The 14309-nt window shown below is 38.5% G+C and overlaps 1 protein-coding gene across 2 annotated transcripts in view; it reads right to left on the reverse strand.

Moving 5' to 3' along the window:
* Positions 1–3745: 3745 nt before the first annotated feature.
* Positions 3746–14309, reverse strand: part of LOC130931056 (gamma-aminobutyric acid receptor subunit rho-1-like) — a 59746-nt gene continuing 49182 nt past the window's right edge. For both annotated transcript variants that reach the window (XM_057859529.1, XM_057859528.1), the window contains 2 exons: positions 13200–13396; positions 3746–6875 (listed from right to left, as the gene is read on the reverse strand). In XM_057859529.1, coding sequence (XP_057715512.1) covers positions 6573–6875; positions 13200–13396 — 500 coding nt within the window. In that variant the 3' untranslated portion in view covers positions 3746–6572. The remainder of the gene's footprint in view (positions 6876–13199; positions 13397–14309) is intronic.

The raw sequence follows: 14309 nt of genomic DNA on the forward strand, positions 1-14309 counted from the left end.
CACGGAGCCTTTCCATTGTTTGTGAGTTTTCTATGGATTGAAGCTTAAAATCTGCACTCAGATTACATTTGTTTTACTGTCATGTACTCACAAACTCATTTGTGCTAGTTATTAAATGCAAAATCATCTCTACTGTCTGAATCATCCAAAGTCTGGTCCAACAGACGGTCTATTTCTTGGCTTACTGCTTGTCACGATCATGACTTGCATGACAATGAATTTAATGCCTGAGGAGATTTGTATTTTATAAAGTCAAGGTTTAGAATTTGTCTCACAGTTCTGAGTTCTGGATTTTCAACCTGTACTCTCACCCTGCCCGTATTCAACTTGCAAGTTGCGTCAGTTCTTTGTTTTCCTGTAATTCATTTTTTAAACACTGGAAGTCACGGGTTTTTATGGCTATAAAGAAAGACCAGAAGGGCGTCAGATGACCCCGATACCGAACTAACTACTTGGCTTTGTCAAACAATAGACCACTCAGACAAGCAATCAAGCAGACAATCCCCCTACACACTCCTGTGGAGTCGCTGCCTTGGTGCAAAGGGAGGATTTCACTCTGGATAGCTGCAATTAGCATCTTGAATAGTTGCAAAGCCAGAGCTCCCTTGGCTCTGTCAAACACGGAGGAACATGGAGATGGCCAGTCGCAGTGTTCTACGATTTGATTGACATGGCAGCACTGAATGTATATGTTTTATATCAGGCATGCACCGGAAGGCAACAGAGACGGGTAGACTTCATGGTGGGTCTTGCAAAGGAATTGGCTCACTCTCATGTGGGCACTAAGAAGGCACAGAAGGAAAAATTGCTTCGGCAACAACCTTCAACACCTAGCCCCGGGAAAAGGGTGAAGTGTCTAATGTCAGAACATAAAAAAATGTTTTGTTTTTATTACACCATCCCTTGTAGATAGTTTCTTTTGTTGTCTTTTTCACATATGTTTCTTTGTTGAACTAAAAGCTTTTTTGCGCAAAAAATGACTTGTGTTTTGCATCATCAGCCATCCCTCATCAGCAATATGACAATTATAGCTCCATGCTTACAAGAAACTGTGCAACTAAATATTCAGACAGATTGAGACAGCTGTTCATTCTAAATAATGTCAGACATTCCTCTGCAACAAATCCCCAGCAAAAAAAAAAAGTGCTCTGGCATCTTCCCAATTTTGTCAAATCGTGCACAATTCGATGACATTAGACAACCATACTGAACAGTTACCAAACGCTAAAACATACATAAAAAGGTTGTCCGCCCGATTGCCTGCCTGAGCGGTCCACTGTCCGACAAAGCCAAGGCACCCCCTGCAGACTCTCAAGATGCTAATTTGAGTAATCCGACCCTATGGTTTTGTGAGTGTGAATGTAAATGACTAATGAGGACCTTAATGCTCACAAAAGATATGCTGATTAGAGTGATTTGTATCAACTGATCCACCCTTGGTAGTTCTAGTCAGGTATTATGTCTAATCAAGGGGTTTGTTGAATGTGTCTAAAGGCTACATTCAGACTGCAGGCATATCTGATTAATACGGAGCCCCACAGGTGCAAGGGTAGATTTTTTTTTTTTTTCCATAGCTAATAGGTACCTACACTTTAGTAATATGTGAGTACAGTTCAGAAACATGTAACAGCAGTTTAGGAATCTGTACCCACTGATTACTAAACTGTACCCACAGTTTAGTAAACTGTACAGACAGTTCAGAAATCTGCACCCACAGTTTAGTAATCTGTGGGTAAAGATGACTAAAATGTGGGTATATCTTGGTAATAATAGCATGAACACAGCGCAACAGTAATGAAAGCTGCATGCTAGATTTTGCTTATTTTTTTATACGAAGTAAGAAACCATTATATGTTATCATTATCTTTTAAAATATATAGTATTACACAAATGTATCAATTTCTTAAAAAACGAAATTGAATATTTATGACGATATAATGAGTTTGAAACATGAAACGCATCACAGTAATGAATTTACCTCTCTGATTTGCTTAAAAAAACATACAAAATACTGTTTTGGTAACAAATGGTGGACTGGGCCACATAATAGACATGACCATCTTTCAACTAAAACTAAACTATTTCAGGTTTTAATGCCTATATCCCGAAAATGTTCAAAAACACAGTTTAGTTTAGCTTTATGAGAGTATGTACAGTAAGAAAGATGATGTTCCTGAAAGCCTCACAACACCCAACAGTGAAAACAAGTTGTGTTTCTGGTAATAAAGATGAAATAGTCACTTTAATGATTAAGTACATTAGCCGGCGATTGTTTACATTTGTAATTGATTTTCAACAAAACATTGTCCAATCACAAAGATGCAACGCAGTAGCTTCACAGCACTGATACGAAAGTCACACAAGGAAACATACAACGAGTCATATTTCACGTGCTGATTGTCTTTAGGAGGTTCGGTGTTGTATGACTAATTGGCAAATGTGCAGAAAGAGGTGATCTCAGTGGTAATAATGATGACATGACATTTATGAGCATTAAAAGGGAAGTTCAGAATTTTTGACATTGACATTTGGTGGGACATGGGTAAGTATGCTAGCAAGCATAGGGTGACCAAACATCCTCCTTTGCCAGGACATGTCCACTTTTTACATCCGGCGTGGTTTTATAAATTCATCAAAATGTTTTTGGTTTTCACGCCTGTGTTGAAATGGACTGGAATGGTTCTGCTGTGCTCAGTACCAAAGAAAACGGATGTCGGAGCAGTGTTGCAATGTTTCCCAAAGTGACTAAACACAAAAGAAAACAAAAGACTAAAGTGACATTTTACTTTTGTTAAATTAGTATTGTTGTGAGGCTAAGGTTTGATTGACTGCTTCACTGGAAAGAGAAAAGAGCTTTTTGTTTAAGCTGGATTTTCTACAGAAGAGTTATTACTTCGAACATTATTTCAGATTATTTGTTTGTGCAGGAAGAATTGAAAAGACGGCTATTATCTTGTTCAAGGATGATTCGCTAAAACAGAAGAGGCATTTTTAAAAAATCAACATTATTTTCGTTCTTTAGGAATAATAAAACCTGTTGTGTAACTTCGGAGATTTTGAATTTGTGTCTTTGGTTATACTTCAAACTTTGCGATGTCAGTCCCTCGCACATTTTTTTTTTCCTATCAAAAAATAAATACAGATGAGCCGTCTTATTCCGATCATGTAGGCTGCGTTCCAATCACTGAGTTGCCCCCGCTCACTTGTCCAAGCACTTGCTATGACGTCACACGGAGGCCACTTGGAGGGCGGAGGGGGAGCGAAAGTCATCAATGGAATACACCTGCCCTTGTTCAATCACAGGCAAGAAAATTATGGAACAACAACTAGGTGTTGGAGTAATGCTTTACTGCCTATTCCAAATCAGTGGCGCCTCCAGAAATTCTTCATAGGGGTGGCCAAATGGGGCCACTTAAAACCTTAAGGTGGCACACCAAAAAATAAAAGCCATCATTTCAGGTTTTTACTATGTTGTAGTAATAAACAGGCCAGTAGAAAACTGTCAGGAAGACTTCAGGACACGCCTACTGATATACTTTGGTTGATAGTAGGGTTGTTCCGATCATGTTTTTTTGCTCCCGATCCGATCCCGATCGTTTTAGTTTGAGTCGATCCCGATATTTCCCGATCCGATTGCTTTTTCTTTGCTCCCGATTCAATTCCAATCATTCCCGATCATTTTTCCCAATCATATACATTTTGGCAATGCATTAAGAAAAAAATGAATAAAACTCGGACGAATATATACATTCAACATAAGTACTGTATTTGTTTATTATGACAATAAATCCTCAAGATGGCATTTACATTATCAACATTCTTTCTGTGAGAGGGATCCATGGATAGAAAGACTTGTAATTCTTAAAGGATAAATGTGACTTTGTATATTGTGACTAAATATTGCCATCTAGTGTATTTGTTCAGCTTTCAGTAAACGATACTGTAGCCATTTAACTGTTCTGCCCAAATGCATGATGGGAAGTGCAACCATGACTGTGCGTAGTGACACCAATTGATATATCTTCTCTGCGTTGAGAAATAACATGGTGTTAAGAAAAAGATCAACTACTACCTTTCTTCCCCACATTGCTTACCACGATATTTTTAGTTGTTGAGAGGGGGATTTTAAGGCTTTAGCCAATTAAATAAAGGCTCCAAAGACTGCCTAAATCCACTCTACTCATTTTACACTGCCTTTTAGCTCTATATATAGGTAAAACGGCACCATTATAGATTGAACGCGACAATGCGTGAGTGGGCCGTTCAGCGCATGCGTTAATTGCATTAAATATTTTAACGTGATTTATTAAAAAAATAATTAATTACCGCCGTTAACGCGATAAATTTGACAGTCCTACTTTAAGCCACAACTAAAGACTCTGGATGAGTGTAAGACATTTTGTCTGTAACGTGAAATACAATTAGAAAACGATTTAAGAAAAAAAAAAAAAAAATATATATATATATATATATATATTTAAAAAAGGCATGTCCGATATTTTTTTGCCGATTCCGATACTTTGAAAATGACGTGATCGAACCCGATCGATCGGGATCGGGACATCTTTAGTTGATAGTGTTATATTGTATACTATTATATTGTGTTAATGTGCGTAGTCCATAATAGTCCAGTCAAGGTTTTCCGCAGCTACTATAATCTGACATACTGGCGAGTCGGGTGGCCAACAAATTCATTGGGGGGAGCCCTGGTGGCACCATTGTTCCAAATCACACAAAATATACGGCGACTCATGTCAATAAGATGGAGATGTATTCCGCGCTTGATGGCAATACGTTGGTACCTGGGAATTATCAGAATGATTAGTTTTGTATCAAATTTTATTTGGGCAATTCATTATTTATTTATTGTCTATGCCTTATCATTTGTATACAGATTTGTTGTTTAAACACATTTAAACTATTTGAAGTTTAGTTTCAGTTCCTCCCAACGTCATTTGATTGACAGATCATTCCTTTCGTTAAAAGCAAATAGAAAAGGCAAGCAAAATAGAAATATCAACGACAAAAAATAGTTTGGATTTTTTACTTTTTTTAATGACGTGAAAGCCAATAAAAAAGTTACTTTTTATTTATTCATTTATTTCCCTTTATATTTATTAATTCATGTGTGTGTGTTTTTTTTTTAAATTTATTTCGGCACTCCTGTGATTCCATGCGTTCTGTCATAACTGCCACATACAGTCTAAAATTTTTATTTTTATTTTTAACAACATCATTTTTTCCAAAGGGTTTTTGGAGTTTTTCCTTGCCGACATGGAGAGTCTAAGGCTGAGGGATGCCCAGGACTTGGACTTGAACTTTATTTAATTCATCTACTGTTTCTGACTGTGTATCATATTTCCTCTGCAAAACCCTCTGAGACAACCTTGTTGTGATAGGGGGCTATAGGAATAAAATTGAATTAAATTGAATTGCTTAAAAACCATTTATTATAAACATACATAGTTTTTAAACATTATTATTATTATTTTTTATCTAAAATGTCTTAAATGTATCTCTTTCCAATGCTAAATCTGAATAAATACATTGAACACAAAAAAAGAACAAAAAAAAAAATTGTGCGGGCAGGGGGTGGGGTGCTATTTCGCGGTTCTCCACTTATCGCGGTGGGTTCTGGTCCCCATTTTATAAATTATCATATTATTTATTATATTTTTGGAACTCAAAATAAGGTCACCCTAAGCAAGCATCATTAACTAGCGCTAGCTTAGCCACTCCGGAGCCCTGAAACTAACAAATAACTAACAAACTGCACGGAATTTGTTGGAAACCAACTCCCTGACTAATTACTGTAAACCCCCGCTAACTCAAAAATGAAGCCTAATGTTAAAAATTCTGAACTTTCCCTTAATGAATGCTTATGACAGATGTCATAAGTGTCATTGGGCACATTATGTCACTCACTCCATTGATGTCCAATCCGCATCTTTTAAAGGGACATGAATTGCCGGATGACGCTTAATGACATCTGTCATGTCATAATTATGAGTTTTATGCTTTGTGTTCAGTCATTGTCATGCATACTATTTCGACGTGTCCCCCTCATGTTGGAGTGTCAGGAATCATATCTTCAATCTTTCTTGTGGGACTGAAAACCTTTTAGGATCCTCAATTTTCACCAGCTTACATGCACTTGCAAAACATTTCAAGGCATGTTGAAGCCCCCGTAAAGGGGACTTAATTGCTGGTGGAATATCAAAGAGCAATCCCAAGACCACCAGTATAATTCATAGTTGGTAAGATATTTGTGTGGCAGTTGCGTCTGTTGAAAAATGAAAAAGTGCTGCTCTCACCTCACATAGCAGGCAGTGCATTAGGCGGCATGGAATGTCTTTCAGCGGACGCCGCAGCATGACAAACGCACACACATGCACCAGACACACGTGTTTAAAATGAAACCTGTGCAGTTCACCGGTTGTAAGAGGCTGTTGTTGAGAAGGCGGCGGTCCTCATTTCTCCGCGGCGTTTCCGCCGAGTCTTTCGAGTGTCGGTTGTTCCCAGTTCCATTGCAGAGTTCTCCGCAGAAAGGACGACGCTCCCACGCGCGCATCTTACGAGTAGATGGACCAGTAGATGATGTTGAAGAGGATGTAAGCGCCGGGAAAGACCACCCGCGAGTATTTGTCTATGGCGTGCGTGTCGATCCATATGTTCACGTAGCCTCTCGCGGGCTTCACTTGACCCGTCAGCTGAGGATCGTTCAGGGCCACCTGAGCCAGAATCCGATCCTGGCGTCCGCCGTTTTCCGGCATGCTGTAGTTCCCCGTGGTGTTGACGTCCATAGTGCCGTAGCCGGTGATCTGCGGGTCGATCATCATGTCGTCCGGGTTGCCGATGCCGCACGTGCAGGGCAGCTGGGGAAACACGTTACCAAAAAAAAAAAAGAAAAAAAGATTACTGTATTTTCGGACTACAAGTCGCACCTGAGTATAAGTTGCACCAGCCAAAAAATGCTCAATGAAGAGGGAAAAAAAACTGGTAAATTGCACCGGAGTATAAGTCGCATTTTGGAGGGAAATTTATTTTATAAAATCCAACACCAGAAACCGACACATCATCTTGAAATTAGGGCTGTCAAACGATTAAAATTTTTAATCGAGTTAATTACAGCTTAAAAATTAATCGTAATTAATTGCAATTCAAACCATCTATGAAATATGCCTCTTTTTTTTGTAAATTATTGTTGGAATGAAAAGATAAGACATAAGACGGATATATACATTCAACATATGGTCCATAAGTACTATATTTATTTATTATAACAATAAATCAAGATGGCATTAACATTATTAACATTCTGTTAAAGCAATCCATGGATAGAAAGACTTGTAGCTCTTCAAAGATAAATGTTAGTACAAGTTATAGAAATTTTATATGAAAACCCCTCTAAATGTATTTGTTTTAATAAAATTTGTAACATTTTCAATCAAAAAATAAAGTAGTAGCTTGCCATTGTTGATGTCAAAAATTACACAATGATCATGGGTCGCACCCAAGCACCAGCAGAGGGCGACAAAAGTCCAAAAAACACAAGTAACAAGTGGCGATTACACTGTACTGTCATTTTAATCTCTTTGAGTGGGGCATGTGCGTTAATCGCGTCAAATATTTTAACATGATTCATTAAAAAAAATTAATTACCGCCTGTTAACGCGATAATTTTGACAGCCTTACTTGAAATACAACTTAAAACTAGGCCTGCAAGCAGGACTGAACGGACCCTTGCAGTTTGGTGCAATTCGGACGGCACGCAGGTCAGGGTGGTGTCAGATCATCTCCCTCTCATCATTTCATGAGGACCTAACTTGCTCGAAAGTCGCTTCTCATTTTTTGGGATTAGAAATACATTCACACACATAGGTGAAAACGCCCCAATTGAAGAGTTATATTTCTCATGAACAGTCTCGCCAATTTTGAGGAGGACCCAACTAGTTCCCTAGGTGCCAAGGTCTCAATTGTGCATGCTGTAAATCGATCACTTTCTTTAAAAAAAAACCAAAAAAACAAATTCAATTTCCTGTTGGGTTTGGAATATGAGTGCAGGGACTTTTTGGAGCAGTTTTGCATAATGTATTGACTCCCCAAATGTCATCGCTCTATGTTGAAAAAACCTAATAGGAGAGGCCTTTTTTAAAAACTCCTTTCTCTCACCACTAGTTGGCGCTGTAGGGTTGACGCAAATAACCCCTACAGGACCCTTCAGGGTACGACTCTCACAAAACTTGGGAAGTATGGTGCAGATATGTTGTATATCTGCCAAGTTATGACTGTTCAAAATTTGTGGCGAGACAAAATGGTGACGGTCATTTTCACTTTCCTGTTTGGGCCCCTCTGCTTCAATGAATCTTCAATATTTTTCATCAGGCACCTGAACATATGTCTTAAGGCTACCCTGAAGCAGGTTTGAGGTCAATTCATTATATTCCCTTGGAAGAGGAGCCCGTCTAATAAAAATTGCATTTCTTGTTCCTAGCAGGGGGCGCCAAGCCTAATGGGTAATATTTCAATGCAGTCGTGTTCAGGCCGGGATACCTCTCATACATGCCAGATATGAAAAATATTGAACCTTGTATCAAGGAGTTATTAGTCATTTACTGAATTTGGCGTGTTGCCAAAAAAAGGCCGACTTTGGCACCCTGCCCAGGTCAGGCCGGTAAATAAAAACTTACCATTTTAATTAATTAAGATTTCATATGTCTCATGAACAGTTTCACCAATTTTGAGGAGGATACAACTAGCTTCCTAGGTGTCAATGTCTCAAATAGGCACCCTGTAACTCTATATAAACTTTCAATCCAAAATACCTGTTTTTCCTGTTGGGTTAGGAATATGAGTGCTAGAGACTTTTTGGAGCAGTTTTGCACAAGGTATCGACTCAAATTTTATCGGTCTATGTTGAAAAAACTAAGAGAGGCCTTTTAAAAAAATTCAAGGGGGTGCAACTGAGCCATTTTGTTATGTTTTTTTTTTTTTTTTGCAAGATCGCAAAATTATCTAAATTTTGGTGAGTTTCGAGCAGGTAAAGCCTCCAAATTTGCCATTTTCATCTGCCATTTAAAAAAAAAAATCCTTTGCATTACAATAGGGCTCTTTCAACAGTCGGTGCTCGGGCCCTATTAGGAATAGAATAGAATAGAGAACAACAGGCTGAATGAGAGTACGGTATGCTAACGTTTTATGACCCATAAACAATGACCTGAGAACGTGCCGGGTATGCTAACATCACATAGCTACTAATAGTTACTCAGATAACTATAGCATAAAGAACATGCTAACAAGCCCTTCTCAGTTGTTTTTGGTTTTATAAGTTACCGCCAATGTTGAAACTTGAGCGCCCTTTTGCGGGTTAGTGTGAAAATAACATGTGAAATGATGTACCATAATTTTCAGACTATAAGCCATTACTTTTTTTCCTTCATTTTAAATCCTGCAGCTTATTTGTTGTTTTATTTGTGTGAAAAGATAACACTTTATTTGACAGCGGCGTCATAAGACTGCCATAAGACCATCAATATTATGACATGACACTATCATAGGCATTACTGAATGCCTATGACTGATGTCATTAAGTGTCATCCTGCAAATTATGTCACTAACTCCATTTATGTCCAGCTTGGATCCATTCAAAAGTAAGATAATTTGCCACTAAATGACATCTGTTATAAGCATTCATTAATGGTCATGAAAACGTCATGTCATAATTATGATTGTCTAATGAGTCTTATGGCACCACTGTAATGTAAAGTGTTACTTAATACCATAACTAGCAATTTATGAAACAACTGGCAGAGTAACTGAAGAAATAATTAGCACAGAACATGAATTTTGATTGTTATTTACTGTACATCTGTAGCGCTGTAGTGCATACTATGAGGCGTGTTGGACAACAACAGTGTTGACAGCAGATGGCAGCATAGGTTGACTGTCTCCCCCACGGGAGCAGTGATGGCCAAATAAGGCTTCTTAAATCTATGAAGCTTTGCAGCCAATTGGCTCAAAGCTTCATGGTGGTTTATTTGGTCTTATGACAGACACTTATAATAAAGAGAGGACAGCTGTGGCTTATAGTCTAGTACGGCTTATCTATAAACAAAAACCGTTTTAGTGTCAGATTTGGTGGGTGGCGGCTTCTAGTCAGGTGTGCATTATAGTGCGAAAAATACGGTAAAAATGTGCTCATAATTTCACATATAAGTTGCTCCATTGTATAAGTGGACCCCCCCCCCCCCCCAGCAAAACGATGAAAAAAAGCAACTCATAGTCCGAAAAATACGGTATTAGTTTGTTCATCTTCTAGCAAGACCTATAAATAACTGGCCGTATTCATGATGAGATGTTTGTTTTGAAAATGTTTCTCGGGGGTACGTGGGTGATTTTGGCTCCATATGCTTTGGCATTTGCCAGACGAAATATGGGTTAGCTCCAGCCCTACATCGATTGGCCATGGGACCGAGAGAAGCTTACACTGATGCAATTAAGAAAATAGTCCCTGCAAATTAACATCATATATTATTCATTCTCGTGTGTGCCAGTTTACGATTCCCTTCTCGTTGTGTAATGGATGCTTATTTAACTTGCACTCTTGACTTGAATTCGTTTCATCGCCAATCTGATTTGATTCATTTGTGGCAAACTGTTGCCATCATTGTGGAACTGTAGAACCTCAAGCAGCTGTGATTGCTCTAAGGTTGCAAGGGAAGCTGAGGTGTTAAAAAAAATAAAACGTGATCCATAGACTTCATAATGATATTGACAGAACACGGGGCCGATTAATAGGGGGCCACCCGACCCAGGAGCAAGCGGAAGATAATGGATGGATGGATGGATCTCTGTCAAAGCTGACAGAGTGGAAACACAGAGACCTTTTTAAGCTGAAAATTCTTGTGAATAAATGCTTAAATCCCTGAATTCTTTATAGATATGGACGTAAAACAGTCTCGATTCTTGGTGAAAAGCAAAAGTGTGCAGTTAGCATTTATTTTATGTAAATCTGTCGAAGTACAATGCTAGTCTGTAAGTGAATGTAGCCAGCGGCAACTAGAGGTGCACGATATCCCGTTTTTGAAACCGATACCGATAACTTCCTGCTCCTCAAAGCCGATACCGATACGATAACCGATAATATATATATAATTTTTAAATGTATATTCACATGGGTTTTTGAACATGTGTAGGCCAAAAATACTACTGGTGGATTCAGCATAGACTTGCCTTTGACCTAACCAGAATTTTCATGATGACATGAATATTATTATAATGAAAAAAACAAAGACAAGAACAGTTTTGACTTCAAATAGAGTGCCCATATTTTTTTTTTCAAATAAATAAAACTTGAGTCAATCACCATCAATTAGTAAATATTATTGATGATGTGCTCCCCTGAACAATGAGCGCTGAACTAAAACAAATATAAACCCAACAGGTATTGTGCTTTGTCAGCAGATTAAACATTTGGTGCAAGAGGAGAGGAGACTTTTGTGGTCTTGGTCCATGAAACAACTCAAACGCACACATCCCAATCCACCGACACCGTGCCAAAACTAATATCGATAGGCCCGATAATATATAATGTTATTGGACTTATTGGAATGACGTCATAATTCCTATTATCGGACCGATAATTATTGTGCACCTCTTGCGGCCACCTGATGTAAACAGAGCTTTTCCAGTGAAAATTCTTGTGAAAATGCTTAAATCCCGGAATTCTTTATAGATATGGATGTAAAACAGTCAATTCTTGGTCAAAAGCAAAATAAATAAACAAGTGCAGTTAGCATTTATTTTACGAAAATATGTCGAAGTACAATGCTAGTCTGTTAGCATACATTATGAAGACTATGGCATGATGATTGGATTACAGTCATTCCTCATTTTTCACGGTTAATGGGCAACACACACACACACGCGCAAAAATCGAAAATCTGCGAAGATGAGGCGCAGCCGATTTACATTTTTTTTGGGGGGGGTGTTCAATGTATTTATTCATATTAACAGCATTTGAAAAAGAAATACATATAAGACATGTTTTCCCCTTTTCCCCGCCAAAGTGTAATAAAAAAAAACAAAAAAAACATGTATATTTAAATACAGGTAGTCCCCTGTTTATGAACGAGTTCTGTTCCTACGTTGGTGAAGTAACCCGAATTTCCGCGCGAGTCGGAATTAACCCTTTAAATAAAAATAACATCCCAAAAACCCAAAAGTATTTTATTTTATTTAATGATGGAGGATACACTGCCCATCCCTCCTCCCGCAGCCCAGCAAAGGAGCCATCATCAGCTTCCCGAGATCCAGGGCGGTCTCCCGGGCCACCTGCGCTCCTTTCAACCGGCCCTCAGGGATGGGAAGAGGGGACGCACCGCCAACCCCACGCCCGCCCCCACCCCCGTCATCTGATTTCATGCAGAAATGTGAGAAATTCCAAAAGGGTCAGACACTTTTTCATACTACTGTGTTTCTAATGTTTTTTTTCTTTTCTTTTGCAGCTGCTTGTATTTGGAGACTTGACTTCTGGCACTCTAGTTTCTTTCCCAACCGAACAGCCCCTCCACCGTCACAAAGCACTCACAGGCGGATACACTTTGAGCTTCCCCTCATTGAAAGACCAGCATCCGCCTCTGACCTCAAGGTAACAAACAATGCTCAGTTTTTGACTCTTGAATGGATGCAAACATAACAATAATCTTTCTTGCCTGTGCAAGTTTTGAGCCATTTTAGATGTAATTCTGGTTTCAGTTTGAATTTTGACCAGTAAACGAAGCCATTAAAGATTTAATTTCAGACTTGAGAACTGCTTCCTCCAACCACTCATTACGTATTTATCATTTTCTTTCTTGGTCTCGGCAGAAAAGCAAAAATTCCTTCAGGCAACAAGCCTTTTTTTTTTTTTTTTTTAAATTTATTTTGATGTATTCCACATAAGATTTTTGAAGCTACATTGATTTGAAAACAAGAAGCAGCACACACTTATCGGCTTTTAATAAATCAACTCTTGGGAACACTGCTGTTAGTTGAGGAATTCAAACGCGACGACAATACAAATGTTTTAATCTGCCCCGGGTAATTTGTTTGCTGAAGTGCAGTTCAGCAGATAATCACAGCGTGAGACAATTTCAGAGTACATCTCCCTTGTTAAACGCTACATTAACAATTCAAATGGTGAAAAGAGCAGCACTTACTCTCTCCCTCAGTTTCCTCTCTTTCCTCTCCTGCACCGTTGAAAGGTAGTTGACGGCGGCATACTCGATCACCGACAGGAAGACAAAAACGAAGCTGACCCACAGGTAAATGTCCACCGCCTTGATGTAGGACACCCGCGGCATGGAGGCGTTGACTCCGGTGATGATGGTGGACATGGTGAGCACAGTAGTGATGCCTGTCATGTAGAGAAAAATATACTCATGTCAATAAAACAACAAAACAGAATGCACCGTTGAGTCGCGTGCGATTATTTGCGTTAATGTGCTACACAGCAAGGTCAGACGCTAAGTATGCATGTAGGACGCGGTCTGCCCGCAGCTGTCCTCTATGGTGTGCCTCCAGCCTTAGATTTTTTTCCATTAGGATATAAACAGCTTTTTATTCATGGCGCTGAGGGAGAAAAACATGCATTATAAAGCGGAGCCTGAGTTTTTATCCATGACGGACATAAAAGAAAGTGTTGCCTTCTTTCAAAACGTCAGTAAACACTACATACAAACCGATGTTAATATTAAAGACTCACTTAAGTCCATCCATCCATATCACTTTCTGTCACTATCACTTTTCACTAGGGTTGCGAATCTGGCATGAAGGCGATTCGATATGTATCTAAATACACAGGTTACGTTTCGATTCAAAAAGGATGCAGTTTTAAGGCCGAGATTCGATACAGTTTAAGAACGATACGGTCGATACAGAGTGAAAACGATACGATAGTAAACATTTGTTGTGTGTGTTTGTAAAGTATTTTAAACATATAAAAAAGACCACATTTCTAATAGCAAAATTAAACAACAAAAGTTCATACCAATATTATGTTTTATTTTTTTAATGAAAAAAAAAAAGGCTTACTTTATGGCCGTCATTTTGATGGATGGGATTTATAATAAAATAAAACTCCAATGACAGACAACAATTAAGTGCAGTAATTCAATTACTGTATTTCCTGGTGTTTTGAACCCAAGAGGTCAGTCATTTAAGTGCAAACTTTCAACGTAAATATCTTACAAACAAAAAATATTAATTATATGCAGCAGCTCAGAAGAAGCTGCAGAAGAAAAAATTAACCCTACCTGCTAGTGTTATCA

This window comes from Corythoichthys intestinalis, chromosome 15 (assembly GCF_030265065.1).
Source record: "Corythoichthys intestinalis isolate RoL2023-P3 chromosome 15, ASM3026506v1, whole genome shotgun sequence".
NCBI classification, from domain to species: domain Eukaryota; kingdom Metazoa; phylum Chordata; class Actinopteri; order Syngnathiformes; family Syngnathidae; genus Corythoichthys; species Corythoichthys intestinalis.